The 27779-nt window shown below is 36.1% G+C and overlaps 5 protein-coding genes and 1 non-coding gene across 15 annotated transcripts in view; 2 read left to right on the top strand and 4 right to left on the bottom strand.

Annotated features, from left to right (window-relative positions):
- The window catches only part of LOC137579875 (receptor-type guanylate cyclase Gyc76C-like), a 55434-nt gene extending 52831 nt beyond the window's left edge, over positions 1-2603 (bottom strand). The window contains exons 1-2 of one of the 7 annotated variants that reach the window (XM_068293728.1): positions 2492-2603; positions 1517-1663 (exon numbers count right to left, since the gene is read on the bottom strand). The gene's annotated coding sequence lies outside the window, so the exon portion shown is untranslated. Of the gene's footprint in view, positions 1-73; positions 93-202; positions 222-418; positions 510-1516; positions 1664-2491 lie in introns of those variants that run through there. The other 6 variants (XM_068293729.1, XM_068293726.1, XM_068293724.1 and 3 more) reach the window with 6 other exon arrangements.
- A 221-nt stretch (positions 2604-2824) lies between these two features.
- On the bottom strand, positions 2825-3993 carry LOC137579893 (uncharacterized). The gene is made up of 2 exons (XM_068293762.1): positions 3721-3993; positions 2825-3661 (listed from the first exon to the last, which is right to left on the bottom strand). Exons 1-2 carry the CDS (start codon positions 3845-3847, stop codon positions 2898-2900), a joined length of 891 nt encoding a protein of 296 aa, XP_068149863.1. The 5' UTR covers positions 3848-3993; the 3' UTR covers positions 2825-2897.
- A 274-nt stretch (positions 3994-4267) lies between these two features.
- Positions 4268-5035, top strand: LOC137579894 (protein PBDC1). Its single transcript, XM_068293763.1, has 3 exons — positions 4268-4386; positions 4449-4556; positions 4636-5035. The coding sequence occupies exons 1-3, from the start codon at positions 4375-4377 to the stop codon at positions 5008-5010; spliced, it is 495 nt and encodes a 164-aa protein (XP_068149864.1). The 5' UTR covers positions 4268-4374; the 3' UTR covers positions 5011-5035.
- On the bottom strand, positions 5019-8398 carry Hr78 (Hormone-receptor-like in 78). Of its 2 annotated transcripts, none has more exons than XM_068293761.1 (4): positions 8037-8398; positions 7601-7912; positions 6765-7133; positions 5019-6700 (listed from the first exon to the last, which is right to left on the bottom strand). In XM_068293761.1, the coding sequence occupies exons 1-4, from the start codon at positions 8074-8076 to the stop codon at positions 5385-5387; spliced, it is 2037 nt and encodes a 678-aa protein (XP_068149862.1). In that variant the 5' UTR covers positions 8077-8398; the 3' UTR covers positions 5019-5384. The 2 variants fall into 2 exon arrangements, with proteins under 2 accessions (XP_068149862.1, XP_068149861.1); XM_068293760.1 differs by having other exon boundaries at positions 7595-7912; positions 8037-8397.
- A 768-nt stretch (positions 8399-9166) lies between these two features.
- Positions 9167-27550, bottom strand: Baldspot (elongation of very long chain fatty acids protein baldspot). 3 transcript variants are annotated; one of them, XM_068293707.1, is made up of 4 exons: positions 27439-27550; positions 24769-25128; positions 12633-12770; positions 9167-12502 (listed from the first exon to the last, which is right to left on the bottom strand). In XM_068293707.1, the coding sequence occupies exons 2-4, from the start codon at positions 24948-24950 to the stop codon at positions 11872-11874; spliced, it is 951 nt and encodes a 316-aa protein (XP_068149808.1). In that variant the 5' UTR covers positions 24951-25128; positions 27439-27550; the 3' UTR covers positions 9167-11871. The 3 variants fall into 3 exon arrangements, with proteins under 3 accessions (XP_068149808.1, XP_068149809.1, XP_068149810.1); XM_068293708.1 differs by having other exon boundaries at positions 27345-27487; XM_068293709.1 differs by lacking the exon at positions 27439-27550 and adding an exon at positions 25372-25517.
- On the top strand, positions 15024-15193 carry LOC137580128 (U12 minor spliceosomal RNA). Its single transcript, XR_011032949.1, has one exon. It is a non-coding gene; the product is annotated as a U12 minor spliceosomal RNA (small nuclear RNA).
- Positions 27551-27779: the final 229 nt, after the last annotated feature.

Raw genomic sequence — 27779 nt, 5'->3', positions numbered from 1 at the left:
GTTGTGTTTCGTTATATACACGTACGTAAGTATTTAACACAAAATTTTTTTAATATTTTACTATTTGTTTTACGTTTAGGTAAGTTTTTTTTTATTTTGTTATTGATTCACAAACTATGTATGTATGTACATATATCTTTTATGTGGATTAGGAAAATTCTGGATATCATATTATCAAAACAAAAAAAAAAAAGATTTTTACGAAATTTGATTCCCGACGGCATCATACAAACAAACACACACACAAACATCCAACATAGATTTTATATTTCCTTTTTTTCTGCGGCTGCTGCCCCAGTCCAATCAGACAAAAAAATATACATACATATGTATATGCATAGATATATCGTTGCTGTATGTATGTGAGTTAGTATATTTGGTTGTATGTGTGTGTGTGTTTGCCTGTGAATATGTGTACCAGCGACTCGCACATAAACCGTTGAAAATCAACTTGAAACGCAGACGAATAGAATAATACTAAAAGGCAGAGACCAAAAAATACAAAAAAAAAAAAAGAAAAAAACAACAACGACCCAGCAAGCAACAGGCAGCTCTGCCGCTCTCTTTCTCTCTGCCTCTCTGAGCTGACAAGATCAACATGTGTGTGCCGAAGAAGAGAGCTTCAGAGCGAGAGAGAGAGAGAGAGCGCAATCACAGTCGAATTGTTGTTGTTATTGCTGTTTCGCCATCTCTTTCCCTTGCAATGGGCTAGCTGGCAGGCATCTTGCAGCAAAAAAAAAATCTATTTTTAAACTTAAATTAATATTGTTCTTTATTTTATCAGCCAGCGACGCGAAAATAAAGCAACTGGCAGCAGCGACGCAGCCGCAACGTCAGCGGCAACCTTAACGTCGGCTGCTGCAACAAATAAATCAAATGAGAAATAAAAGATATTCTCTTCCCCTATCTCTCTATTACTCTCCATTTTTCTCCTTGTGTCTCTCTCTTTCTCTCTCTCTCTCTGTCACGCGCTCCTCGCTCTCTGCCTGGCAGTCTGCGTGCGAAAACTACGTTGATAAGAAATGCGTTAATCTTTATTATAAGCGACGTCAACGTAAACGTCAACGTCAACGCTGAGCAGCGCAGTTTCATCTCTGTTTTTGCTTTTGTGCGTGTAAATATGTCTCTCTGAGTATGTGTGTCTGTGTTTTGACAATTTCCTAGGTGTGAAATATTGTTGTTGCAAAATGAAGAAATGTTGATTGACAATAGATCAAAACAAAACATAAAGGAGAAAAAACATTGTAATAGACAAATGCGGCGACACGAACAACTTGTTGCTTCTGCTTCTAGCGAGTCATGATGATTCAACTTCGATTCACCAAAGAGGGCAAAGCACAGTGGGATAAAAATGCTAGACCAATGTCAGCTGAGATTCCCTTCAAAAACAAAAACCACAACATGTTTGTGGCATCGACAACATTACACCCTCTTTTTTCATGTCGTATCTTAAATAATGATCAAGTATAAAATATACGCATTAATTTTACTAGTACTTCTTGATAATTAGACTTACCTGGAAGCCACATCAATTGGCAATCTTTGGCGAAGGTCAATCCTTGCATTCGTCATACAAACATGCATATTCGGGTATTTACATATGTATGTACATATGTATTTATGTAGGTATGTATGTATGTACATATATTGCTCACTATTTAACCTACTTAGCAAAAGAGAGAACCGATGCAAGATTAGATAAGGTGAATGTATGTTTCACAAAGTATCCCCTCAAATTATTCCATCAAAATATTATGCAAAATTTTTCCAAATACATAAAGGATGAATCGTATTATGAATCGTTGAGGGCAAACACTTTTCAATTCTTTTTCTTTTTATCGCTAACAAAAGCTTCTAAACGTATAATATGTGCCTAGAGCTCATCTAAACCAAATACGCAGCTGGCGTAATGCATTTATAGGGTAGCCAAGCCTCTAAGCGAAAGAGAGAACAGCGTGTGATGGTTAAGGGTGAGCGAGTGATGTATTGAAACTGGCAATGAGAGAGAGAGAGAGCAAAAAGCGGGATTGAGTGAAGAGCCTCACAGATAGTGAGAGTGATCTGCCTTTCAGGCCTTTATCAGGCCCCTGCCGCCTGTCTGTCTATATTTAGAAATTTCTTCCAAAAAAAAAAGGAAAAAAACACGAACACAAGAGAAATAAAACAAAACGGAAAATGAAATACAAATTGAACTAACAATAAGTAAAAACAAAATGTGTGCCAAAAATCCAAACTTTTTCTGTTCGTAAGCTTTTCCAAAACCAAGACATGGAGACAAGGTGCAAAAAAAAAGGAGACACCTAGACCCATTTGTTTTTGCACTTTCGAGACGAAGCAGTGGCGGAATGCATAAAAAACATTTGCATTTCTATTTTGTTTGCGTTTGATTTTATTTTAACTTAAACAAAAAAAAAAAAAAACAAACAAACAAAAAAAAACACAAAACAAAACAGTTTTTGTTGTAGTATTTATTCGATTACATATTGCATACTTTTCTCAATTTTATTTCATTTAAGCAAACGGTATTTTTTAAAACATTTTCGAATTCTACCGCTCAATTCGGAATTTCTTGCGGACACTTTTCGCGTGTGCGTTGTTAACGGTTAACGGATGTTAACTAACATTATTTTTTGCTTGCTTACAGAATCTTTAACAAGTCTGTTAAGTTTAACATAATCTTCAGCGGCTTAACATAATCGTTGGCTTGCTAACAGAATGATTTTTGGTCATATTGTGAACGACAAACGTTCCCACTTGCAGTAAATGAGCGCGAAATTCAAACTCTAAACAAAATTATGCTTATTCCTGCTATTTATTATCCCCCGTTGGCTTTTTTTTTTTTTTTTATTGTTTTACATTAACATTTTGAAATTTTGATTAAATTGTAAGTCAATTTATCACATTAATATATTATTACATCGCACGCCCGCTATCATGGGTTGCTCTTTAGGACCAGCAATGAATTTATCCCAAACTTGAAGGAATTCACTCTGTTTCCTGGTATACATCGAGGCCTGACGGCAGAGATCAATATTGACATTTCTTTGGGATATATAAACTCGTCCATTGATATGAATGTGACTGTTTGTTATAAAAACATTTTGTGCCGTTTGTGGTGGTGGCGATAAGGTTGCTAACGATGCCTCAGACAGACAAGCAGTCGGAAATGTGGACGAAATATCTATGGATGAGTTCGAGGATGTAGATTTGACAGAATTGGAGGCAATAGGTGATTTCCACGTAATGATATCGGTTTCCGCATCGCTACTGGTACTTCCCCTATTGCTGTTGGTTTCGTTCTGGGATGTAAAACTATTGCTGACACGCAGTTCTCGCAGAAGCTGCTGCATTTCTGAGCATTGTTCTTGCAATACATTCAACTGATCCTTTAATTCGGTACCGTGTTCCTTCTTCTGTTCGACTACTTCTTTTTGCTCCAGGGCCGGTAGTGTGACTTTAGTTATGGCCGACTGGGATTCATCGCGGTACGAATTCCACATGGTCTGTAGTTCGAGCCACTGCAGCAGTTTAAACACTGCAAAGCAGCCACCGAGAACGAAACCTATTTTGAACAGTACATCAAAGACGCGAGTTGGTATGCTTTTTCCTTTGGAAATCTCCTTTGCACAATATTGAGGTACATGTGTGAGCCCAGGATGTTCTATTAAAATAAGGAATTTACATTGGTGTTGATCCGTTTCGTCTCACTATTATACTCACCTGTATAGAGCTCAACCTGGTAGTCACTTAGGCGTTTATGTTGTTGAATCAATTCCAAATAGCAAAGTACCGACCAAGCCGTAAAGGCCAAGGCGCACAAGAACAAAAAACTTACGCCCTCAACCATATTTTCCAATCGAATTTTTGGTATTAGTTATTTTCAATACTATTTTATATATTTTTGGATATTTTGTATGTATTCGTTTGTATAAAACTCTAATCAATCTGTTAAAATGTAAATTTCAACTGAACTGAAGCCCTTTGATCAGCATAATAATAAGTTGACAGAAGCCACTGAGCAACTATGATTTGAATACAGTCGAATCTTTTTGATTTTAAAATCTTACAAATTTAAGATTTTTTAATCCACGTTTTTGACTACATATTTTCATTAAATTTAAAGTCATTCTTATGATCTTTGGTATTTATGTTCGAAGTTAATAGTTCATAATGAATAAACTCAACGTGAAAACCATCTATGTATACAAAGATCTTGTAATAATGTGGTGTAGTGCCACCTTACAACGAGCAAACGAAATCAATGTCATATGGTTATAATTCGCAACGTGCTGTGATCGGTGCTGCCGGACTAAGAAAGTTCATTTCTGGCAACTCTGCTGTCGACCTGCAACAAACCAAAAAATAAAAATAAATATGGAAATGCTGGTATTTATATATTTGGGATATTTATTGACTTATAGTACTAATTTGAATCCATTTGCACATAGCAAGGGGCCTCCTTGCTCTCCAGGCCAGCCGAGGAATTTGGCAACGATGCGATGCTTGAGGAAATGTGGGCCGCCAGAGCCCTCGAACATGCTGAAGTACATTTCAACGTGAGTCGTCCATTATAATCGTAAATTATCCAAGCATCTGAGTGTTGTTGTGTATTAAATAAGCTCTGTTGTTAACTAGTTAATCACTAGTGTGCCGCCCTCTCAACTCCGACTTACGCCCTACGATGACCAAATCTATGCCACATTCCGACAGGACTTTCCGCAATTGCAGGTGGCCAAACTCGATGATAACCAACTGAAATCGGCCACAGAGAAACTGAAATGGCGACAATTTGCTGAAAAATTCAATAAAATGGACGATTATTCATATGGCTCACTGATGCGGGCAGATGCGTCCAAAGAATTCTCACCGGATAATTCAATTTTTGTATTTCGTGTCCAATTCTTGGCCATTGAGATAGCAAGAAATCGTGAGGGGCACAACGACGCTGTCTATAGACAGTATAGACCAGCGGCCAAGAGCCCCAAAGAGGAGGAAAATAAATCGACATAAAACTCTCATTTTGTATAAAAAAGAATCTTTAAATTTTTATTTATTTTCTAGAGGGGATTACCATCCCATTACATTTCTTTATATGTATTTTATACTCATGCAAACAGTCTATATCTAATGTCTAAAGGACCTCAATGAGAAAGGTAACCTACTCATACGACCTGTCCACTATATTATATATAGTTCAAGTCATTTGTCTGACAATATGTAAATAGTCCGACTTGCATGCGTATAGAAACTTTGGAGTAGCCAAAGTGTACATTTTTCTGTTTTCGGTATTTATATTTTGTTTTTAAAAACTAAGTATTGCCCGTAATTGGTCCATCTTCAGTCTTGCTTACTGTTGCTCCTTTCCATAGACGTTAGTCATCAGTCTAAAGTCCACTGGTATTGCTGGTCATTAAGATGAATGGTATCAATGACTCGATTTGCATTTGCCCCACCAAATTGGCAAAAAACAATTCCTCCATGATATCTGGCTCGAGGCTGCTCAGGGGCAGCAGACAGGATATGAAACCATGGAAACGTTGCTCTTGCTCTGGCTCATGATCCTGGTCCTGGTCATGCTGCCGGGTGGCCTTGCCTCTGGCCAGCGAGGACAAGGCATAGGCTTGTACTCGCTTGACATAGCTCTTGATGTTACGCTCCTTCCGCTGCTGCAACTGGGCCGGATTGAAGGTCAAAATCAAACGCATCAAACCGAATTCCAATTGGCTAACTTCCTGACCCTGCAGTTCCTGGATGAAATCATGCAAAGTTCGCACCACCTGCGACATTTTGGCTATCTTTTGTGGCTCGATTTTCTCAATGTCGGCCAATTGACGTATGCTGGTAATGAGCTGACCCAAAATGGTTGATACCGAAATCTGCCCCTGCGACTGGGCCAAGGCAATGGCCATTAAACCTGGCCAAGAATGACGCAGTAGTTTCACTTGACTCGCCATATCCAAGTGCTCGAAGACAGGCACCTTTCGCAATGTGTGCACGGTTAGAAAAAGAATTCGGGAACCAGTCTCGCATACATAATGCATATTCAGATATGAATGAACCAAAGCTGGAGGCTGGACATGGAACGCCAACTGAGCATCGGTAAGTAAATCTTGCTCAAAGATTACTTCATTATAGACAAAGTCCGATCCAGTGCCACGGTGTTGGGATGATGAGCAATAGTCGAAATCTAAATCCATTGCCTCCAAATCGCCATCAACTAGGGCATCCTCCGTACCAGAATCCTCTGCATCAGAATCACATTCGGGTTTGATTTGAATACGATCTGACTGATTCCTTTCCAGCTGCTGTTGGATGGGTTGGAGCAACTGCAGTGCCTTGTGTATTATGCGTAAATCAAAGGAATTCTGTATGAGGGCCACTGTGGTGGCTGTTGTGGACAAGGGCGTGCTTTCACTACCAGCACCAGCGCCATTACCACTACCACTAGCTCCAGCTCCTCCAGCGCCAGCTCCTGAGCCACCAGCATTGAAATTTAAATGCTGGGAATTATTATTGCTGGCGCTATTGGCCAGCAATTGGAGGCACAATGTGCTACTATTGTCCATTGAATCGTCCTCATCCTCATCCATTTCGGTCTTGGCCAGCTCTGGAGAATAGGCTCCGCTTTGCTGCTGTTCCCTCTGCTGTTGTTGTTGCTGCTGCTGCTGTTGTTGTTGTTGCTGCTGTTGAGTGGCCAGCACTTGAGGGGAAACATGAAAAGATTACAGATTTACATGCAAACGTTATTATTGCGGCCAACTTACTTAACGTCTGTGTCAGTTCAGCAAAATTCAAGCCCATTGGAAATAGATTCTCCTGAAGATTGAAAGCCGCAGCTGCCGCCGCTGCTCCACTTTGTATGGGTGGCGTATTATTTGCGGTTCCATGCTGATATAGTGAGGCACTTGCCGATTCCGCCTTGACCCCATGTTTTCCACGTCCTTGTTGGTATGCGGATTTGCCACTGCTGGTGGAATAGCCGGTGCCGCCTGCACCACCACCACCAACACCTGCACCGCCACCACTTGAGGACGTTGCACCACTTGCTGGACTGGATGATGCTCCAACAGCTGAATTCGTGTTAATGATGCCCTCTTTTCTATCCACGATCGGTTTTCGCTCATGCTGAACAGCTGTGTATGTGTGTGTGTAAGGGGTGGGCGGGTTTGTGTGGGGGAGACGAGAGATGCGAAGCAAAGAGAATTAATTAGAAAACAGTGTAACGGTAAATGCATAATGAGGCGAGAAAGCTAGTATTGCGAGAGCGTACATGCATGTATGTGTGTATTTGTGGGTGAATATGTGTCTGTGTCTGTATGGTTGTGTGTGTGTGCGTGAATAAGTGCAATTTGAGATGCAAGTTAATGAAGCGAAAGCAAGCAGCTGGCTAAGTGAAGTAGGCTAGAAATTTGCAGATGTATTCAGGTAATTCATTTATCTTTAGCTTGCATAAGGGGTTTTAGGGCAGGCAAACCCCCCTTACGTTTTGCCAACAGATCAACTTCCAATTTCCGCAAATACACCTAACGATTTCTTTGTTCTGGATTTTTTTTTTTTTTTTTTTTTTCGAGACGACGACTTAAATGAAAATTACAATCACTTCGCATGCCGCTGGCCAAACACTTTTGCAGTCGACAAAATTGGCAACGATTCCTATGATGTTTGGTGACCTCGCAGTTCATTGCCCCGCGACACTGATAGCCCAATTGCTTGCGTATGGAACGCTTAAAGAATCCTTTGCATCCCTCGCAGCTAATGGCCCCATAATGTCGTCCAGAGGCGCGGTCGCCACAAACCAAACATAGTTCCACACTTAAAGATACTGGGCCAGTGACAGAGGTTGATTGTCCGGTTCCTGCTCCACCAGATCCTGCTCCGCTTGCATTTTGGCTCAAAGCCATGGGACGACATTCTGCATAGGTGATAGCACCGGGTACAAGGGGGGCGGTCAAAAGTAAAAAACAAAAAATAGAAAATGTGTTAACCAGAATGAAACTAGTTCCCAAGGTAGCTCGAATGTCTCTCGCTCAGTTTACCTTCAGCTTTAATAAAGCTGTCTGCTTTAATGCTGTCCATTTTTTTTTTTTTTTTTTTTTGTTTGTTGGTGGGAAGAACTTAAGCTGTTGCTTCTTTGTGTTGTGATATTAGAACCAGTTTTTCCTTCGTCTGTGTGCGTAAGAGCATGTAGGTGTGACTGACTGCTTGATTTACTCTTTATTTTAATATAAATCTAACAATTGAAGCAATATTTTATTGCTTGCAGTTTCCTAAGGACTTAGATTATTATTGCCACAATTTTTAACCATTTTAAATGGTTTTTTCTCACTGCAGCCAACTTATTTTCGTTCCAATTAGACACAAAAAAAAAAAAATGCTTGAATGCGCGACGTATGCCCAGAGAACAAAATAACCCAGTATTTGAGCACAGCTCCCACTATTTGATATCGATGTTTGGTCGCGGGTATCGATGTTTTCTCCGCCATTAATTAAAGCGCAAAGCTAATTAAAAAAAAACACATTTTTAAAGTGAGTGCTTTGAAGGCTCGGACTGAGCTTGGGCTGCTTGTGACTTGTTGTTGTTTACACTCAAGTCGGAAAACCAGGGAATAAACTCTAAACTGAACTCTCTCCAGGACTATAAAGATGTTAAATTTACAGGTAAAATTGATCTAAAACACATTAATAACGGTATTTGTGTTTCGTGTATTTGGGAGTTCCCGAATTATGCAGTTTAAAATCACATAAATTTAACACCACTTTACTTCAGAATTTTTAATTATAAATCTCATCAATTTCAACCTAAAGGAATGCTACATCCATTGAAAAGACCACAAAAATAGCAAAAGTGCTCATAACAAGCTCACTGGCCAAATGCAGGTCCCTAAAAAGTACTTTGGAAAGCTAAGGACATTTTTTTTACCCCCTCGATCTGCATTTTTAATATTCTTTTAAATATTTTGCTCGAATTTTCGAAAGAGGGTGGTTATTTACAGAAATTTTACCATTAAATCCTGCAAAAAAATATAATAAATGTAAAAAACAATTGAAATAATTTTCTTTCCTTTTCCTTTGTTACGTTTTATTTATCTGTTGGCTTTTTTTTAGCAATTCTTTTTTGTTTGTTTTTGTTTTATTTTCATACCCAACAATATGTTAAATTTGTTCGTTTTTCGTTTGCATTTTTTGAATTTATTTTCGCATTTTACTAGAAGCAAAGGATTGACTGTTTTGCTTGATCCTTTGATACTTCCATTTATTCATTCTATTTACTTTTTGTTTCATTTTTTACATTAAATTAACTTTTCAAGTAGGACTTTTGTTTGCTTTTTCATCGTCTTCATATTCTTTTCATAATTTTCTTTTTTTTTTTTTTTTTTTTTTTGCTTTCGAATATAAATATAATTTAATAAATAAGCATTATTTTCCTTTGTTTTTACTTATCGGTTCCTTCTCTGTTTTTCGTTTGTGTGTGTTAAAATTATTCTCGTATTTTAAGAAAATTTTAAACAAATGCGAACTGAAAACTAAAAGCAATCTAAATGCATGAGGCATGCCTTTCTTATTCGCTTACAAACATTTTCACATTTTTGTTTTATATATTTTTTCACTTCATCGTTCTAGTTATATTAGTTTTTTTTTTTTCTTTCTTTTTACGGTTAAAAAATAAAATATTTGCATACGTTTTATTCCATTCTTTGTTAATGTTGTTGGTTTTTTGTTGATTTGTTTTTTGTTTTTTTCTTTTACAATAACAATATTTGCGCTTAATTTTGGAACATTCGACTAACTTATAGTGTTTCTTATTTTCATTGTTTTACTTTTCATATTTTCTTATTGGGTTTTTGTTGTTGTTTCTTTATATATATATGTATTGTTTATATTTTTTGTTTTTTAAATATATATATATATATATACATATATATGTATGTATAGGGACTTAGATTACAAGTTCTTTCAGACCCAACTACAAAAAAGTTATTTGAAGAATATGCTAACCAATATAGTTAGATATATAATTATATACTTATATATAAATATATAATTTGCTTTTCTTTTTCTTCTTTTGGAAATTTTTGTAATTTTTTTTTTTTTTTGTTTTTGTTTCTTTCTTTTTAAATTTTTGGTTATAATCTATTCTCTATAAATCTGAGCGGCGGTCTGAAATTTACTGAGAATTTTACTAAAATTAGTAGAGAGAAAAGGTGAAAAGTGGGCATATAATTTATAGAGAAAATTCCATCTGAGTAAAAAATTGACAACAAACAAAAAAAAAATTAATTATATATGTTTATATATGTATATAGAACCGAAATGGGAATTACAAATAAATTTAGAATAGCTGTCAATAATTTTAGAAGTAATCAAAAAAAAAAAAAAAAAATTATTTATATATATTTTCATAGATTTATATATAATTAATGACATTAGAAAGATTTTGGGCTTTTAGCACGCACGCCACCGGGGCAACTTTATCAATTAGTTAGCAGTTGGCCAATTTAATAAGAATTCGTTTGGAGTTCGCCACAGATATTGGTAATTAACGTATCGTATAACGATACATTTCAATTGTTAACACCTTTTTAATTTCAAAATCGAAAGAGATAATGCATTTGCATCTTTGTCCAGGATCACAGACACCACTACGATTATACACGTATCAAAATATATTATACATACATATATTCGCTATGCTAGCATCGTTGATCGAACTATATATATATATATGTATATACATATGAATTCTGAACATCTTTTAAGACTTTGAGTGAACTTTTAGCCGTTTACTAAATTGGTACAAACTCTTACAACGTCTATGAGCTTGTTAACTGTTTATTTAAAGCATGAAAATTTAATCAAAAGCAAGCTTTTCGATTCTAAATCTGTTTCCTATTTTTTTCTTCTTTTTTCTTGTTTTCGTCTTTGAATTTTGGCCTAATTGATGTTTTTGTTCTGATTTAAGCGATTTTCATTCGATTTTTGCTATGTACATACATGAGAATTATGAGTACAAAAAAAAAAAAAAAATTATATATGTAAGCTAGAGCAGCAAAACTATCAATAATTTTGTTTTTACTTTTCCGAAAAAAAATCACAAATAAAAAACCATAATCTCTAACTCAAGTAAATTTTTAGCGTTTAGTTGTCAAGTTACGTTTACTATAACGAAAATGGAATTTATTAATCTTGTACCTAATTCAAATTGTTTGTTTTTTGTTTAATTGTTCCATTGCAAATTTTATGTTTTTTCTCATATGTTAAATTCTACATAAATTAGGGAAACGAAACAACAAACTTGTTCAGAAATCGCATTAGACGGGTAATTTGAGTTAATTTGTTACAATTCTTTTTTTTTTTTTTTTTTTTGGCAATGATGTTTTAGCAATAAACTAGATTCAATTCAATTCAATAATAACATAAAGAGACAACAAAAACGAAGAATGCAAAAAGAAAGAAAAAAGTAATTGTTTACAGAGAGTTGTCATATCTCTTTGGAATTTTCAAATATTTCATACAATCTACTGATAATTTTGCAGCCCTATTACTCAGTTCTAAGCCCGCTCTCCTGCCCAAGAAAACTTTACGCTTATAATTAAACATTCCGGATACTTTCCACGTGCGTCTGTTTGTCAATCCGTCCGCCCGTCCGTCGGTGTGTGTGTGTTTGTTTGTTTTTGTATGTGTGGTTGCGGTGTTGCGGCCAGCCCCGACAAAATAATGTTAAAATTAAAAAACAACTTGTACACTGTCTGCCTACATAAATAATTGTATGTCCTTAGCCGTTAATGTGGGGTGATAGTGGGGAGGGGGAGGAGTGTGGAGGGGCAGAGTCCTCTGGGTCCTTAAGTCCGTTGGTTAGCTCCGGTCTCCGGTTTACTGCGCTTTGGTTTTACGCAAATAGGCAGCATTCGCCTGATCATCGACAGCACCCAGCAATTTCGAACTAATCTCCTGTGGGCTATTCGATTGCTTGACTGCATTTTGGGCGGCCAACGAGGCGGCCATGCGACGACTCTTGTGGCCACCGGGTGATAGGTACGCCTTGTAGAAGAAGCGCGCGAATAGCACAAAGTAACTGAAGTACATGGCAATGGACAGATTGATGTTGCGCTGCGATATATTACACGACTGGGTGCCATGGGTCTTTAGGAATCCATTGGCCCACACATTGATGGCGCACCCGATGATCATTTGCGTCAGCTGCAGTGAGGTGATGATCATGGCGATAAAGCGAGGCGGATTGAAGCGGGCCGCCTTCAAGGCATAATAGGAGTACATCACGGAATGCACACAGTAGTTCATCACAATGAACCAGCGCGCCGAGCTGGTATATTCGGTGTAGCTGAACCACGAGTAGATCAGCACGGTGATGTGATGATACCAATGCAGGAAAATCAATGGCTGTTTGCGCAGCACAATGAATATCGTGTCACCTAGCTCTGGTAGCTTGCTTAACACAAACAGCCAGGTCCAGAAACCGCACACGCGATCTTGTTCAATATAGCTAAGGGGACACAAAGAGAGAGAGAGAGAATTAGTGATTGAAATATACATATATTTAAAACTTGCATATATCAGAGCAAACGTTTCAGGTTTTGGCAACCTTGATAAACAATTCCTCTTCACACACTCACCTGGGCACACACACGGAGTGGAAAAGTCCATAATGACGCAGCACGTGTATAAGTTCAGGTGCTGTGCGTGCAGCTCCCATAATGCTGAACATGGCCAGCATTGTGTTCCATATGATTAAAGGTCCGCGCAATTGAAATCTGCAATCAATACAAGGGAACGGAAAGTTTTTTAGTCAAGGTGACCGAGAAGGATCATTTAGTTTTGAATTGTACATTTTGCATATTTACACAGACACAGTAAATATTTGTATATAGTTTCAATATTTATATTCAACCCTCATTTCGATTTCAAGATGTGACAAAATCGAATACTAAAGAAAAAAAAAAAAAAAACTAAAGTACGACTGTAAGAGGAGTCAAAGTTCAAGTTTATTTGTCAGGTGGGAGGAGGGATCGTCGTTGTTTGTCTGTTGTGTGCAATTTCAAATATAACTAAAGGTCACCATTAGTCTAACACACACACACACACACACACTCGATTCGCTGCACATTGAACATACAAGTAAATAATCCAAATGCAAACAAAAGCACAAATTGAGTAGATACGTACATATATAGATATGCATGTATATATATATGTAGTAGTATAGTGAGTGTCTGGTGTAGATAGGATCGATTAGAGTTGCCTCCCTTTTACACTAGACAACACACATCATGCTGTTGTCACGCCGAGACACTTTGCTTCGATTATCAAATATCATGATTTGCGATCATACCATTTGCTTTTTTTTTTTTTATTTATTTCTCGCTCATTGAGCCTGATCGCGCGATGAAAGATCACGTAAAGAGATTAACCAAGTGATGAGGTCATTCATAGACGACGATAAGGGAATATGTTTAGTAATACCCTTCAGTGTCCTTCAGCAGTGGGTGAATGCGATGCCTTGTTTTTTGAGAATGATATTCAGGTCGATCATCTTCCTTCCCCTACGTTTCTTGGCACATGTGTTGCGGGTTTTCATTTTTTGTTTGACTATTTCCTCCAGACATTTAAGTCTGTGAATCGTTAAGGCATTATATTATACATATGTATGTATATAGACAACTTGCTCCCGCCCCTGCCCCCAAAAAAAAACATGTTTCGAATGTTAATCATTTGTGAATTTCTTCCGACAAACTATGTACATATGTACATACATACATACGTTTGATATAGTCAATTTTTACAGACAGAAAAGCGAAAAAAAATGTTTGCCGGCATATGACTCAAATGGCAAAAACTGTCGAGGTGTGTGTGTGTGTGTATGTGTGTGGCTCGATTATCAAAAACCAGAAATTTGAAACAGATTTCAGAGGCAGAACCCCATAGACCCATAGACGGAGACCCAGACATTGATTTGCTAATCAAATCAGTCAACGACTTTGTGTGTAATCAAAATCTTAGAAAATGCTTTAATCTGCAATTAAAACACAATAGAAAATAATTTAATTTCTAAGCAAAAAAAAAACACGAATAACAAAAAACCAAATCTAAACTAAAAACTCTTATCAACAAATTAGTCATAAAAAACAATTCGAATGTGTGATGTGATTTCCCCTTATCTAACATGTGGCATGGCGTGGTTTCTAGCGATAGACGGACGACGCCGCCGACGACGATTGCTCCCATATATATGTATGTACCATACACATTGCTAATGGGTCAAGAGCAAAGCTCTCAACACATGGGCAGTTTGCCAAACAATATTCATCCCGAACCTGGGTCAAGTATTGTATAATATTTATAAATCGAACAACACACAGATGAAACAACAGAAAAATTTCATATGAAAGAAAAGTGTCGCGGTTTTGTTTTGTTTGTGGCTTTAATAATTTGCCAAAATGGTGGATGGACACAGGTGTTGCCTATGAAGTTATGGGTAATTATGACTCAATGTGTTATGTGAGTCAGTCCAATTGGTCAATCAATAATATTATTGCACATCCTATTATAAAGATAGTGAAGGGAAAACATTGTTTTTGGTAAGCAGAAATAGAATAAACAAAGATTACTTTACACAGGCTAAAAAGAAACTAACGACCATCGGCACTTGGTTACTTTCTCTAACGCTGGCTAGGAAACACAAGTAATATGCATAAAAAGCCAAAAACTCAAAACGAAATCACACAAATTTGATTCTCTTGGTTATTGTCACCATTTTAGTTAATGGAAACAATTAAGCTGCGGAAATGTTAAGGAATTTGTTTTTATTAAACACAATTAAGATTCACGGCGATTTCATCATCGTTGATGCCACTGTGCCACAAACGAGCAACGAGCAACGGCAGTAGTCGTAGCAGTTGCATATATGTTAGCTTTTATTATTTTTCCGCTTGCTGCTCCCCTTACAATTCCCAAACGGTTCTAGCTTGGCCAGCATCAAGTACATTCAATTTGTTCCATACAAATTCGTGCCTCAAACTAATGAGTAAGGAAAACCAATTCGCCTTGCTAATCGCTCGGCAGTTTGGCTTCTAAAAGGCAATGGAATGCTGCTGGATGTTGGGGCGGGACTCCCCTTCCCCCCTCATCCACAACGTTCCTTTGAAGCTCAAATTTTTGCATGGGCACAGGTCGCCCCCTTTTTTGTGTTTTTGCTGTGGGGAATTCGTTCGGTTGGGCTTTGCCGGGGAAGGAACCTGCATGGAGCACCTACTTTTGTGTTTCCGCAGGGGAATTTCCAGCTTGGCCCTTCTTGGATGTTTTCTCTGCCTGCGCGAACGCGCGTGTGTGTTTGCAAAAAACAAAAGGGTCGTTTGCGATCTGCCCAACTAAATAATTAATTATGAAAAAAAGCAGCAACAAAAAATATGAGAGAAAGACGGGCCGGGGTCGGTCGTGTCCGTCCCACGTTGTTTACGGCAACTTTCTTTCAACTTGGTTTTCACTTTGCCAAGAGAAATTGCATAAGCAGTAAGAGAGAGAGAAGTAGAAAAAGTAGTTAAAAAGGCCAACAGAGAGAGAGAAAGAGCCAAATGGCATGGCTAATGCCATGACAGTGAGAGAAGAAGAAAAAAAAAACCTGAATTGTTTTGTTTTTTATGTTTCTTTTTGCAAAAATGAAATATGTAAACAAATGTTCGTATTATGCAAGGCGACATAACCAACAATTGATTGTAAACAAAAAAAAAAGGAAAGAAAAAAAACATAAAATAGCTTTGTTGGCTAACTGAATCGCAACATTGTATCGCCTTTTGTTTTCATCGCGTTGCGTTTTGTTTATTATGGCCAACTTAGTTTCTTTCATTTTCGCAACACTTTTCCTTGATTTTTCTTGTTTCTGCTTCAGTGTCAATTTTTCATACCATACAAACCACAAATGAACTTGGCTAGCATTATACCCTAGAGACTGATTAATTTCTAACAGCTGATTGCAGCATCCCATTCGAAAGGGTATTGAACTTTTCAGTTGACATACAAAAAGTTATATGGAAAGTCAGCCAACAGACTTGATTTTTTGTTTGGCAACATATTTTTGTTTTGTTTTGTTTTAATTTTTCAGTGTGTTTAGTGTTTCGTCCATTTGTTGATAATTATTATTCATTATGCTGTTTTAATTTATTTAATTGGCAGCTGTCATTGACCAAGTTATTGTTTTTTTTTTTTTTTTTTTTGCATAAATTGTGAAAGCATGTTTTTTTGTTTGAATGTTGCCAAAAGGTTAACCAAATTAATTTTATTCATATTTAAAATGCAAATTTTTTGTTGGGTTAAAGGTTAATGCATGATAGTTCAGGTGGTAAGTGCACTATAATACGATACATATACATACACCCATGATGAATATAATAGGTACACCCTTTAAAATTTAATTTAAATTAGCACAACTTTTTTTCTATTACCTTAATCACCAAAATTTAAATGCACATTTGTTTATTGAACATTTGTGTATTGTTTACCTTAATTTGGAAATGAAAAGTTATTTTATTCAAAAGTTACAACAAAAATATGAAATTTCAGAATTTCGTGCTTGATGAAAATAATAGGTACACTTTAATTCACTAAGTCATATTTAATTTTTTTTGTTTTCAAATCACTGAAAATCTATTTTTGTTTCATTATCTGATTAATATGGAATGTATCCACCTTAATTTTACCGTTACTTTTCTCATCCGACTGGGAATACTCTTAATCAAAGCTTGGCAGGACTCTATCGAAGTCTTCTTCGACGCACTCCCACAATTGTCGGTTGTTGCCACTTTTTTCTGTTCGAGACTGATCCTATAGCTCACCCCACAAGTTATCGATGAGATTCAGATCCGGAGACTAACTGGGTCAAGAGAAAACCACTCCTAACCTAAGAAATTCGGACACTTTCGAGTCCTTGAGAGCCATTGGATCCAAAATGGACAATGATATTAATGTTTTTCCAATTAGGATATGACTACAAATGGCTAATCTATCAGTTCGTATCGCAAGAAGGGTTCCTTTGATGCGAACCAAAGATTTGATCATATAGCAAAGATTTCTTAACGACTACTTCACATGGGCAGCATCTGAAGTTCAAAAAAACCGGCCTAATATCCTTCTTAGCAACGAAACTAAAATTTATCTTTTCGGAAATGACTGTTCCTAACATTTAAGGCGCCCTATAACCAAAAACTTTGATCACCGCTACAGTGGTGCATGGTGTTAAAAATATTATAGTGTGGGGTTGTTTGTCTTGGTCAGAACACTATCCAATATTCCTAGTATCTGACATGATGGGAGCAGCTGACTATAGGGATGTCCTGGAAAATATTATGCTAGCATATTTAGAGGAAAAAAAGTCCCTGTGGTGGGTTTATCAACAGGATAACGACGTAAAACACACCTCAAAAATTTTAAAAACTTGGTTAGAGGTCAATATAGTGGTCGCTCTTACCTAGCCCACTTAGTCTCCGGATCTGAATCTCATCGATAACTTGTGGGGTGAGCTATAGGATCAGTCTCGAACAGAAAAAAAGTGGCAACAACCGACAATTGTGGGAGTGCGTCGAAGAAGACTTCGATAGAGTCCTGCCAAGCTTTGATTAAGAGTATTCCCAGTCGGATGAGAAAAGTAACGGTAAAATTAAGGTGGATACATTCCATATTAATCAGATAATGAAACAAAAATAGATTTTCAGTGATTTCAAAACCAAAAAAAAAAAATAAAACTTAGTCAATTAAAGTGTACCTATTATTTTCATCAAGCACGAAATTCTGAAATTTCATATTTTTTGTTGTAACTTTTGAATAAAATAATTTTTCTTTTCCAAATTATGGTAAACAATACACAAATGTTCAATAAACAAATGTGCATTTAAATTTTGGTGATTAAGGTAAAAGAAAAAAAGTTGTGCTAATTTAAAGTCAAAAAAATTAATTTTAAGGGGTGTACCTATTATATTCATCATGGGTGTATATACATAAATGTGCAACGTGCCTGATTTAAGATCCATAATTTTGAATTGCACAAACAAACAAATGTGTCAGAGCGCTCATTTGGCATGGAAACAATTTTCTAAACATGAAATATCAAGGATCCGCTACTAACAAATGTCAATTTTATAAGAAATAGTTTACTATTCTTCGTATTGAGAGGTTTTTAAAAAAAGCATTACTAATTCTTTGAGCCATAACATCAAAATTTCCATATTTGGCCATTTCACTTGCAGCTGTATAAGCGATTCATTAGCCTCAAGTAATCTTTAGCAGAGTAATAATATATATTAGGTCTGCATTAGATCCATGAATATACATATACATACTTATGTAGATCCTACCCAGCATTTGGGATCACCTTGATGAGTCCATTTTGAGTCTTCTTACTTGTATGTAAATATAGATGACTCTAAAACGAGTCGAGTACTATTTAAAATGTCCTTCTAAAATGTTATCGATAAAACTAAATGCTTTGGATTTCCAAAATGAGTCAAAAAAGGAGTCCGAATTCCTGATTAAAGAAAGGATTAAGAGGTTATAGGCTGTCGCGTCTAAACTACCATTTTCTTGCCATTTAATGATTAGAAAACGATCTCATTTATGAAACGATTCGTTTGCTATCAACAATTGCAGTCTATTTTTTTTAAAATAATTTTAGTTACTTTAAAATAAATCATGAAAATTCACACAAATTTTTAATGTTTCCACTGGTGTTGATAGTTTTTAAAAATATTACCATCTAACGATATCTCTGTTTCTCTCTCCATCTCTATCTTGAGACTAGTTTCTTACAAAATGTGTTAAAAATATAATTAAATAAAGTATTATGGTATTTAAATTGAGGTTTTTGTTGCCCGATTAAATGACAATAAAAGAGGCAAGAACTCGCTTTTAATACAGGTCTTAATTTTTTTGGTATGTATTCGATTTCTATGTGAGTGAATTGACTAAAATAAAAAGTTCATTTGTTGAAATTCTCAGCACATTCTAGACACATTGTTTGTTAAGAGAGCCCATTTAAATTTCAATCTAGGAGTTTTTATTAACTCTTTAAGCTGCTGACTAACTATTAGTTGGATGTTTTTTGCCGCAATCGTTTGAAGTTTAAGTCGAAATAAAACCTTAAACGCAAACATTTTCATTACCAACTGAGAACTTTTTCAATAGTTTTCAATGGCTTAGGGTTATACAAGTGAAACGATGATGACGGTGGACAGGTGGACAGGTGGGCAGCACCTGTGATTCTCAAAATGATAAGCTCTTGCGCTTAGTCACTTCTCTAACATTTATGGCTCTATTTTTCTGCTTTTGTTGGTGTTGTTGTTTTTTGCAAAAGGGCAAAAACCTCAGTAAAAAGCATCAAGAGGAAAAAAAAAAACAAGTTGGCAACACAAAAGGTAAACCCAATTTTGGAAACAAGTTATATGAGACGATCGATCGATCGATTGATCGTTCGTTCGCTCGTTTGTTCGAACGGGAACGAGTCGAGTCGAATCGAATCGAACGATTGAAACGACGAAAACAGGTGGAAAGTAAAAGTGTGTAAAAAAAGTGGCGTGATCTTTGGGCATGGAAAAAGATGCTACGTGACACAGATAGAGAGAGAGAGAGAGAGGGAAAGAGAGAGAAAGACTAGAAATTAATGGTAATAGAAAGGGTCCAAATAAAAGCTTTTAAAGAGAGCTTTTTTATGTGATGCTGCGCTTCTGCTGCTGCTGGCTTACTCAAACAGTTGAAGATCAAATTTTCTTTTCGTTAATGCGGCGACTTCTTTTTGATTTGTCAATATTTAAATGACATACTTGCCCTCACTTCTCTCTCTCTCTTTCTCTCTGTCACACACACATTCACAGAGTTTTAACTGGGTTAACTGTTAAACTAAGTCAAATACAGAAAATTTCACTTTCAACATTTCAGCCAAAATGTATACGGAACATATACTAAACTAGAACAACGACTTTTCGATACCCCTTCAACACTCATTCCTTCATCAGTGATAAAGACTTTTAGATACCCTCTGAATGTATGATAATTACACGATTTAGGAAATATTTCAACGCCTTTCTTTTTAATTATTATGGCTTTAAATCTAAAAAAAAATAAAGTGTGCTAAATATACAATATTGTATGTATATAATTAACAGCGGGAGAGAGATAGAAAGCAAATTCACGAAAAGACCTAAACTATGATTGAGAAAAGTTTGTAATGATATGCAATTACTTGTTAATTACTTAATATTTGAACTTAACTCTCGCAAATTCCGCTTTAAATACATACAAGTGCAAGTGCAAGGGTGGGTTTTTTCTATCCACCACATGCCAAGTGAACGGAACAATTAACTAATCAATGATTATTAACTAGATATGTTTAGATATTATTATTTCTAGTTGCAAATAACATTTCCGCCTCTTTTATCGATTTGCTCCACTGTGCAGATTGGTATTTATTGTGTGTTTGTGTGTATTTGTGGCACGTGTGTGCGGTGTTCAACCCACTCTCTAAGCAGTTATGTGTATTGTATTATTTCCCTTGCTCTTCTGCCGCCCCCCCCTGCCACCACCCCCTCTTAAACTAAGCGTTTGGTCGTTCGTTAGTCGCTGTTCACACACGCAACACACAATTTTTGTTTTCTGTTTTATTTTGAGCAAAGTCCGAGAAAAAAAAAAGGAAGGAAAGAAGAAGTAAAAATCTTCTACACTATACAAAATGATTTGCATATTACATATTAACATGTGAAAATGCCTAAAAAGTGGGGGCGTGTGGGCGTGGTCGGGCACGAGTACGATTTGGTCAGAATGTTGAGATCATGAAAACACAAAATAGAAAAAGTAACAAGTATTAGGAGTGGGTAAATATTTACTTAGTTTGGGATATAGATAACTGATTATAAGTACATATACTATATTATAGTACTTTATACTAAATATGAATTTTGTGCTTTTTGCGTTTTAAAAAATCAATCAATTGCTATTAAAAACGAATAGTTGTAATTTATTCAAAAATATTCCTCAATTTTCTATTTTTACTGATTTGCAAAGTTGTAAATCAAATCTAAAGAGGGCCGGGGCTAACTTGCAAGTTTTTTGTTACTCTTTCCTTACCTATGGTCTTCAAAGTGGGAAAAACGTTTTAAAGGGTTTCTTTGAAGTCTAATGTTTGCGAAAAGGCTTTCTTCTATGCGTTGCACACTTCTGACAAAAATTAATAATCCTCTTTTTGGCAAGGGTATAAAAAAAAGTCGCATATTAATTGTAAAATAAAAAATATATTTTGACAACTTTCAAAAATGATTTCGATACTAATTAACGATTTGAATTCCGTGTAAATTGGCTTTAATCGAAATCGATATACATATATTATTGCTTTGGATTTGAAATTCCATTTTGTTTGACTAATTCCCTTATTGAATTGTCGTTTCGTTTGATGTTTTTAGTATTTAAAAACATTTCAATTTCGAAAAGGATTTAAAAACAAGAAAAAGACGAAGGCTATAGGTAGCTATATGTTATAGTGGTTCTTTTCGACGTTTTGCACAATTGGGGTATAAAAGGCTTAAATACCAGGTTTCCATCTAGTGGCTTTCTAATTGAGGACGTCAAGTTAGCTATAACAACTTGGATTGATAACACGCTGATCAAGAATATGTATATATTTTATGGGATCGAAAACGTCTCTCAAGAGTTAACTCTTTAATCACTCTTACTGCAAAAGCAAGTCCTTTGGGCCTTTTAAAAACTATTTTGTGTTAGTTAGTGTAAGCCATAATGATGGCAAGTGTAACGTATGGGCATCATTCTGATATATGTACATACATATGTAGGTATGTATTTCGAATGTTCATACCTAAAGTGAATGTCCTGGGCAGACACAAAAAGTTTTTACTGTTTTTTCTTTTCTGGTTGTTGTTGTTATTGTTCAGTTTGGTATTCCCTGTTGCCAACCGGCCGGCAACACACCCACTTCTTGCATGTCTACACATACATATATATGTATGTACATATGTATTGCTACCGTTATATGGTTATGTCTCTATGTACTCTACCTACAAACATATGTATGTATGTACATCATATCGACATGTTTGCAGTTGCTCCAAAAATTTTAATGACCAATGAAAAGTACAACAAAAAACAGAAATGAAAAACGAAAATGACAACAAGAACAACAAAAAGGTAACCCAGTTAAAACATCAAGTATTTATTCGATCTTCCTTGGCCCCCCCTCTTTCTCATCCCCTCTCATGGTATATTTTTATATACATACATATGTATATATATATTTTTATGAATCATGGGGCCTCTAAATGATATCATAAACAGCAATTACGCCAGCCCAGTTCTCCATACCCATATACCCATGCCGAATAGTTAGGTAGGGGCACAACAACTACAGAGTCAAAGAGGCAGAGTCAGAGAGTCGGTTTGTGGCGTGTTTTGGTTTGGCTACCCCTGATAAGGCGGCATAACATATGTACATATATGAATCTTATATATATATGTATGCACATAACATATACATACGTACATATGTATGTATGCCATGCATTGAGTGATGGCATGTTTTCTATTTAGTTGGAGACACAGTCTGTCTAGGGTTAACTGATAACGTTTGTCTACTACCTTGTCTAAATGCTTCTAATATGATTTTGTTGTTACTACTCCCTGCTTCTCCTCCCCCTCCACCTGCTTTACCATTATCAATGGGGTATTTAGATACTAAGCATCTTAGATTTGCTGGGAGTAGACAGATATTTAGTTATCTCATATTAAAGAAAAATAAAATAAATAAATGAAAGCACGTGGAATACGTAATACATATTTTTCTCTGATTCTCATATAATGCAAAGTTGAGACACTGACACAGAGACAGACGGAGATTTTAATTGATTGAGTGACGCAGACGATTTTCGAATCGTTTTCTCCATTTTAAGTGACAAAGTAATATTTGCAGAGTGTGTGCGTGCATGTATTTTGTTGTTGTTGATGTTGTTGTTTCTTTTAGCCATAATTCACACCTTTCTGTACTAAGACCCGCGCGTTTGTTGTCTGTTGTCTCACTTTGTAAATATTGAAAGTGTAAAGTACAGTACAAAAATATAAAACTAACAAAACTTTTCTCTTGAGACTCGTGTGTTTTAATAACTAAAAATAAGCGACAAGCCTCTATTTTTTTTTTTTTTTTTTTTTTGAATACAAATAAATTGATAATCAACTTGGGGAGAGAGAGAGAGAAAAGATGATCAAGCCAAAATATTAAATTGATGGCCAAAAACGTTAACAACAACAAGAACAGCAAATTCTTGCCATAAAAAACCACAAACAGTTTACAGAAGTTAACTTCTTTTTTTCTGTTCCTATCTAGAAATCTCCACTCGTTTTTGTAAATATTTTTTAGCTTGGGGATTCTGAGAGTCATAAATAATTGAAATGAACCTTTGAATAACACAAATTTGTTTAAGTTTATCTCATTGCCAGCAGTTTTAAGTAAAGGCCACACACACAATTAGCTAAATTTTCAAAGTAGTTCTAGAAAGTTTATGCAATAATAGCTAGGGAAGGCAATTTTGTTATTTTTTTCGTTTTGTTTTTTTTTTTTTAGTTTTAGTTGTTTTCAAATAAAGTTTGCAAAGTTGTATGCAAAACAGCAATTGCCTGACTGGCCACTTGATTTGAATCTTTGCCATAGCGCCAAAAATGGCATGTCATAAGCGAAACGAACTCAATTTGGCAAACTTAAAAAGCCAATGACGACAATTAGAAATGGCGAGAGACGGAGACACAGAGAGAGAAAGGGAAATGGAATGATACCAACTGAAATTGTCAACACGAATCACAAACCAACCACATTGAATTGAATAATAATCTCGTACAATCAGGCAAACACAAACGATTGACATTGACTGACGGAAAATTGCAACAATTTTGTTTAATGTGGATGTGGGAGTAGGGAGAGATCAATCTAGGGCAACAACAACAACAAAAAGAGAGGACATTAGTAAAGAAAGTAAGTAATATTAATTACTTAATTGAACTCACTATAATGGACAAACGATTGAATATTTGCGAGTAAAAAGTGTATAATAGTATAAAATGCTTGATTAACGGTAATACTATATAATTAGAATTAGAATCTGCTGTTTTGCCTCCAGTCTGTCTCTCTATTTCTTTCGTTGTGTGTATAACTCAACAGCTGCTATGAATTACAATTATCGTCATCACATAGTCGTCGTGGTCGTCAGGCGATGTGAATGAAGTCAGCAGCACCAGCACTAGAATCATCATTAGATGACGACTGGTAGGCAGGCAGGCAGCCAGCTAGGCAGTTAGGCTGGAAACCACTGGGAACACCAGCTGCTGGTGGTGGTGCTTCCCTCTTTGCTTGCCTTCATGTGGCTGACCATGTGGGCGTCTCATTTAAGTGAGATTTGTGCTTTTAATTAACGAAAAATTTACATAGAATTATACATATGTATTTGTATATACATAGTACATATATGTACATGTACATAGTGACACTGACTGACTAACTACTAGGGTAAGGTGCTTAGGGTTCAAGGTTTTATCCAAACAATAATAATAAGAATATACTTATGTTTGTAAGTCTGTACATTTATAAATGGAAAACTACTGAATGCATACGATTGCAAATTGTTGGTAAACACATGTCTTTTTTGTTTTTACCCCACCCTTTCTTCCGACTTTAGCTAGAAAAGAATAAAAGTGTAAAAGAGATAGAATTATGTCTCTCACCTCGGCCGATTTAACATGAAATGCTGACCACCAAATATCACAGCCATATAGATACCGCAATAGTAGAATACCCAAGTCCAATTCTCCAGCATCCATTTGCGTGTGCGTTGATGTATGAAATCATTCTCAAAATCAAATATATACGAATAATTCGGCGTTACACTAATGTCCATATTGATCATTTTGATAATAGATTGTGAATATATATGTTTGATGTATATATATAAAGAGAGAGAGAGAGAGAGACAGAGGCTGTGATATTATTATAAGGTGGTGATGGTGGGGTCGGTTGCTATGCTGAGATTAGAGTTGAGTTTGGTTCAGTTCAGATGTGAGGTGATGACTACTGTTTGGCGCAAGCTAAAAGTAAAGAAAAAAACAAATGGAATACGTTTAAAATATGTCTAAATATTTTGTTTCTATATCAAGATTTGCATATCACTATGTAGGGAAAGTAAAGAAACAATTACTTATGCACACACACACAAACGCACACACTTCAATTTGTAAAACATTCACACGGTTTAATAGGTCAATATACACTTGGCAATTTATGTCAATTTTTTTACACTTTAATACAACATTTTAGTATTATATATTTACCCACAAATTAGATGGAAAAAATTGCTTTAACTTTCTGTTGATGGTCAATTATTTTTACATTCGATTTTTGATTATGTATATAACAAATTTTGATGCAAAATCAATGAATTTTTCAAGAAAAAAAAAAAAAAAACAAGAAACAAGAAAAGGAAAAGAATAACCCAAACAAAAAAAAGAAATCCCAAAAATTTTTATTGAATATTTGATAATTTTGTACTGCTTTCAGATAACGTTGATATTTGACTACTTTTCAATTGGATTTGATTTAAAACTCTAACAAATTTAGACATTTCGGTTTTGTGTGTTGAAAAAAATATAACATCCTGTAATCTTTCATGTCATTTTACTAGTTTAGTACATTTTATTTCCTTGGTAATACAGTAGAAACTCGTCTAAGCAACACTTCCATCTTCAATATGAACAATTTTCTGTGTATTTTTGCAAAATTTATTTAAAATTTTCGTTTGTTTGTTATTTACACATGTATATAAACAGTTTAAGATCTGTTCCTATCCCGTGTTATCCTGTAAACAAGCAGCTCTTAATTAATAATGGCTCGTTACGCGATAAGTTGGTCTCAGTCACAGAGTTTTTGGTTTAAAACGAGCAAAGCACAAGGAAAAAAATTTACAAATCTGTTGACATTTTTTGTGGTAACGGTTCTTTCATTTGTTTTCTACAAAATTTTTTCAAATTATTGTTTCACATAAATTCTGTAAGATGAAATTTCACATTAAAGCGGAACATTTTGTCGCATAATTTTAAGAGCTTCGGATCCAAGACAGAGGGAGGGAGAGCAAGAGAGCGAGAGAGCAATAGGTGACCTTCCCTAGTTTGTTACGACTCGACTGCCACCCTGTCGCACACACCACTCAATTCTCACACACACTCTCTTTTCCGTTTCCACCTTTTTACATTGATTTTGCAAGCAAACTTTTTATTTCCTTTTCGCATCTTGTTTGTCTCGCTCTTACTCTGCCGACTGTCTGGTTGCATCTGCTGCTGCTGCTGCTGTTGTTGCTGGTGTTCCCCATTCATGAATGGACGCACGCTTGGTCTTCCTCTTCCGTTTTTCACACCTCGTGCCACGAACGTCGGTGTTTGCCTGCCTCTTACTTATGCTTCCATCTAATTTTACTTCGTTGTGTCGTTTTATCTGCAACTATTGCATTAAGCATCTTATAGATACACAAACAATTGCTGGGTTGTGAAGGCTGCGACGGGGGGTGGTTGGAGAGAAGCGTGCGAGCGAAAGAGAGTCGTTAGTCTGTGGCAGCCATGCTTTTTGGTCATTCATTCACCGGTAACGGTGGCAGCGGCGGCAACGGGGGCGTCAGCGGGTGTTAGACAGGTGCCGGGTGGCCGTAGCAGAAGAAGAAGCAAATTATTTGAATGCCTAATTGCATGCCAGACACGCGACACACACACTCACACACACATCACAGACTCGCACTCTCACTCACATACATATGCATGCCCAGGTAATTTCATTTGTTGTAAGCTTCGCTTTTGGTTTGAGGGCAGCGACAGCGCGTAACAAAGCTTTTTTTCTTTCTTTTTATTCATTTTATTTTTTAGTAACATATCCGGTTTTTTGCGCTTTCAAAAAACAACAACAAAAAAGCAACAAATTTCTAGTGAAATTTTGTTTTTTTATTTTGGATTTGGGGTGGGGAGGCGCAGCAGTGGCGGCATCCTCCTCATCTCTTCATCCTCTATACTCTTAACACGCGTTTCCTTTTCCATGTAATCAATAAAGTTTTTATATGATAAAAATACCATGTGAAAATCAGCAAAAAAAAAAAAAAAAAAACATACATCGAAAAAAAAAAAGAATTTCTTCTCTCTTTCACTCTCTCTCTTTGGGAGGCGGCAGCAGCAACCACCACATACGCACACAAACACACATCAGGAAAAACATTCGAAAATTCTGATTGAACCCGGACACTAAAATTTCACCAAATACTACTTGCCGCAATTTTCACTATTTTGACATAAAACACACAGCACTCTGCTATGCTAATCACGCTCTTTAATTAGTTTAGATAGTAACTATCTTGTATTTACTTTTCTTGGGCCTTTTCTACTCTTTTTTTGCAATATCAATATGCTGCTGCTCCAAAACGCCAAATAACTCGCCCCAACCGCACGCGCTACACTTTTTATACGAAACAACAACAGCAACAAATTCGCCGAGTTGGCGATATTCGCCGGACCAAATTGAATATTCGCCCCAGCAAATTAAATCTTCGCCCGAGCAAATTGATCAATTGTTTGAGTTCGACTCCGATGTTCGAGTTCAACTCCTTTGTCGGAGTTCGACTCCGAAGTTGCATGAGGTTCGAAGCGAATTTGAATTTTTGTTTTTACGGCTTCGTCAAATTCGGCGCGCTGAGCAAATTGAATAT

The sequence above is a fragment of the Drosophila tropicalis genome, unplaced genomic scaffold (genome assembly GCF_018151085.1).
Source record: "Drosophila tropicalis isolate 14030-0801.00 unplaced genomic scaffold, ASM1815108v1 contig_805, whole genome shotgun sequence".
Taxonomy (NCBI): domain Eukaryota; kingdom Metazoa; phylum Arthropoda; class Insecta; order Diptera; family Drosophilidae; genus Drosophila; species Drosophila tropicalis.
This window is presented reverse-complemented; position numbering and strand designations above follow the sequence as displayed.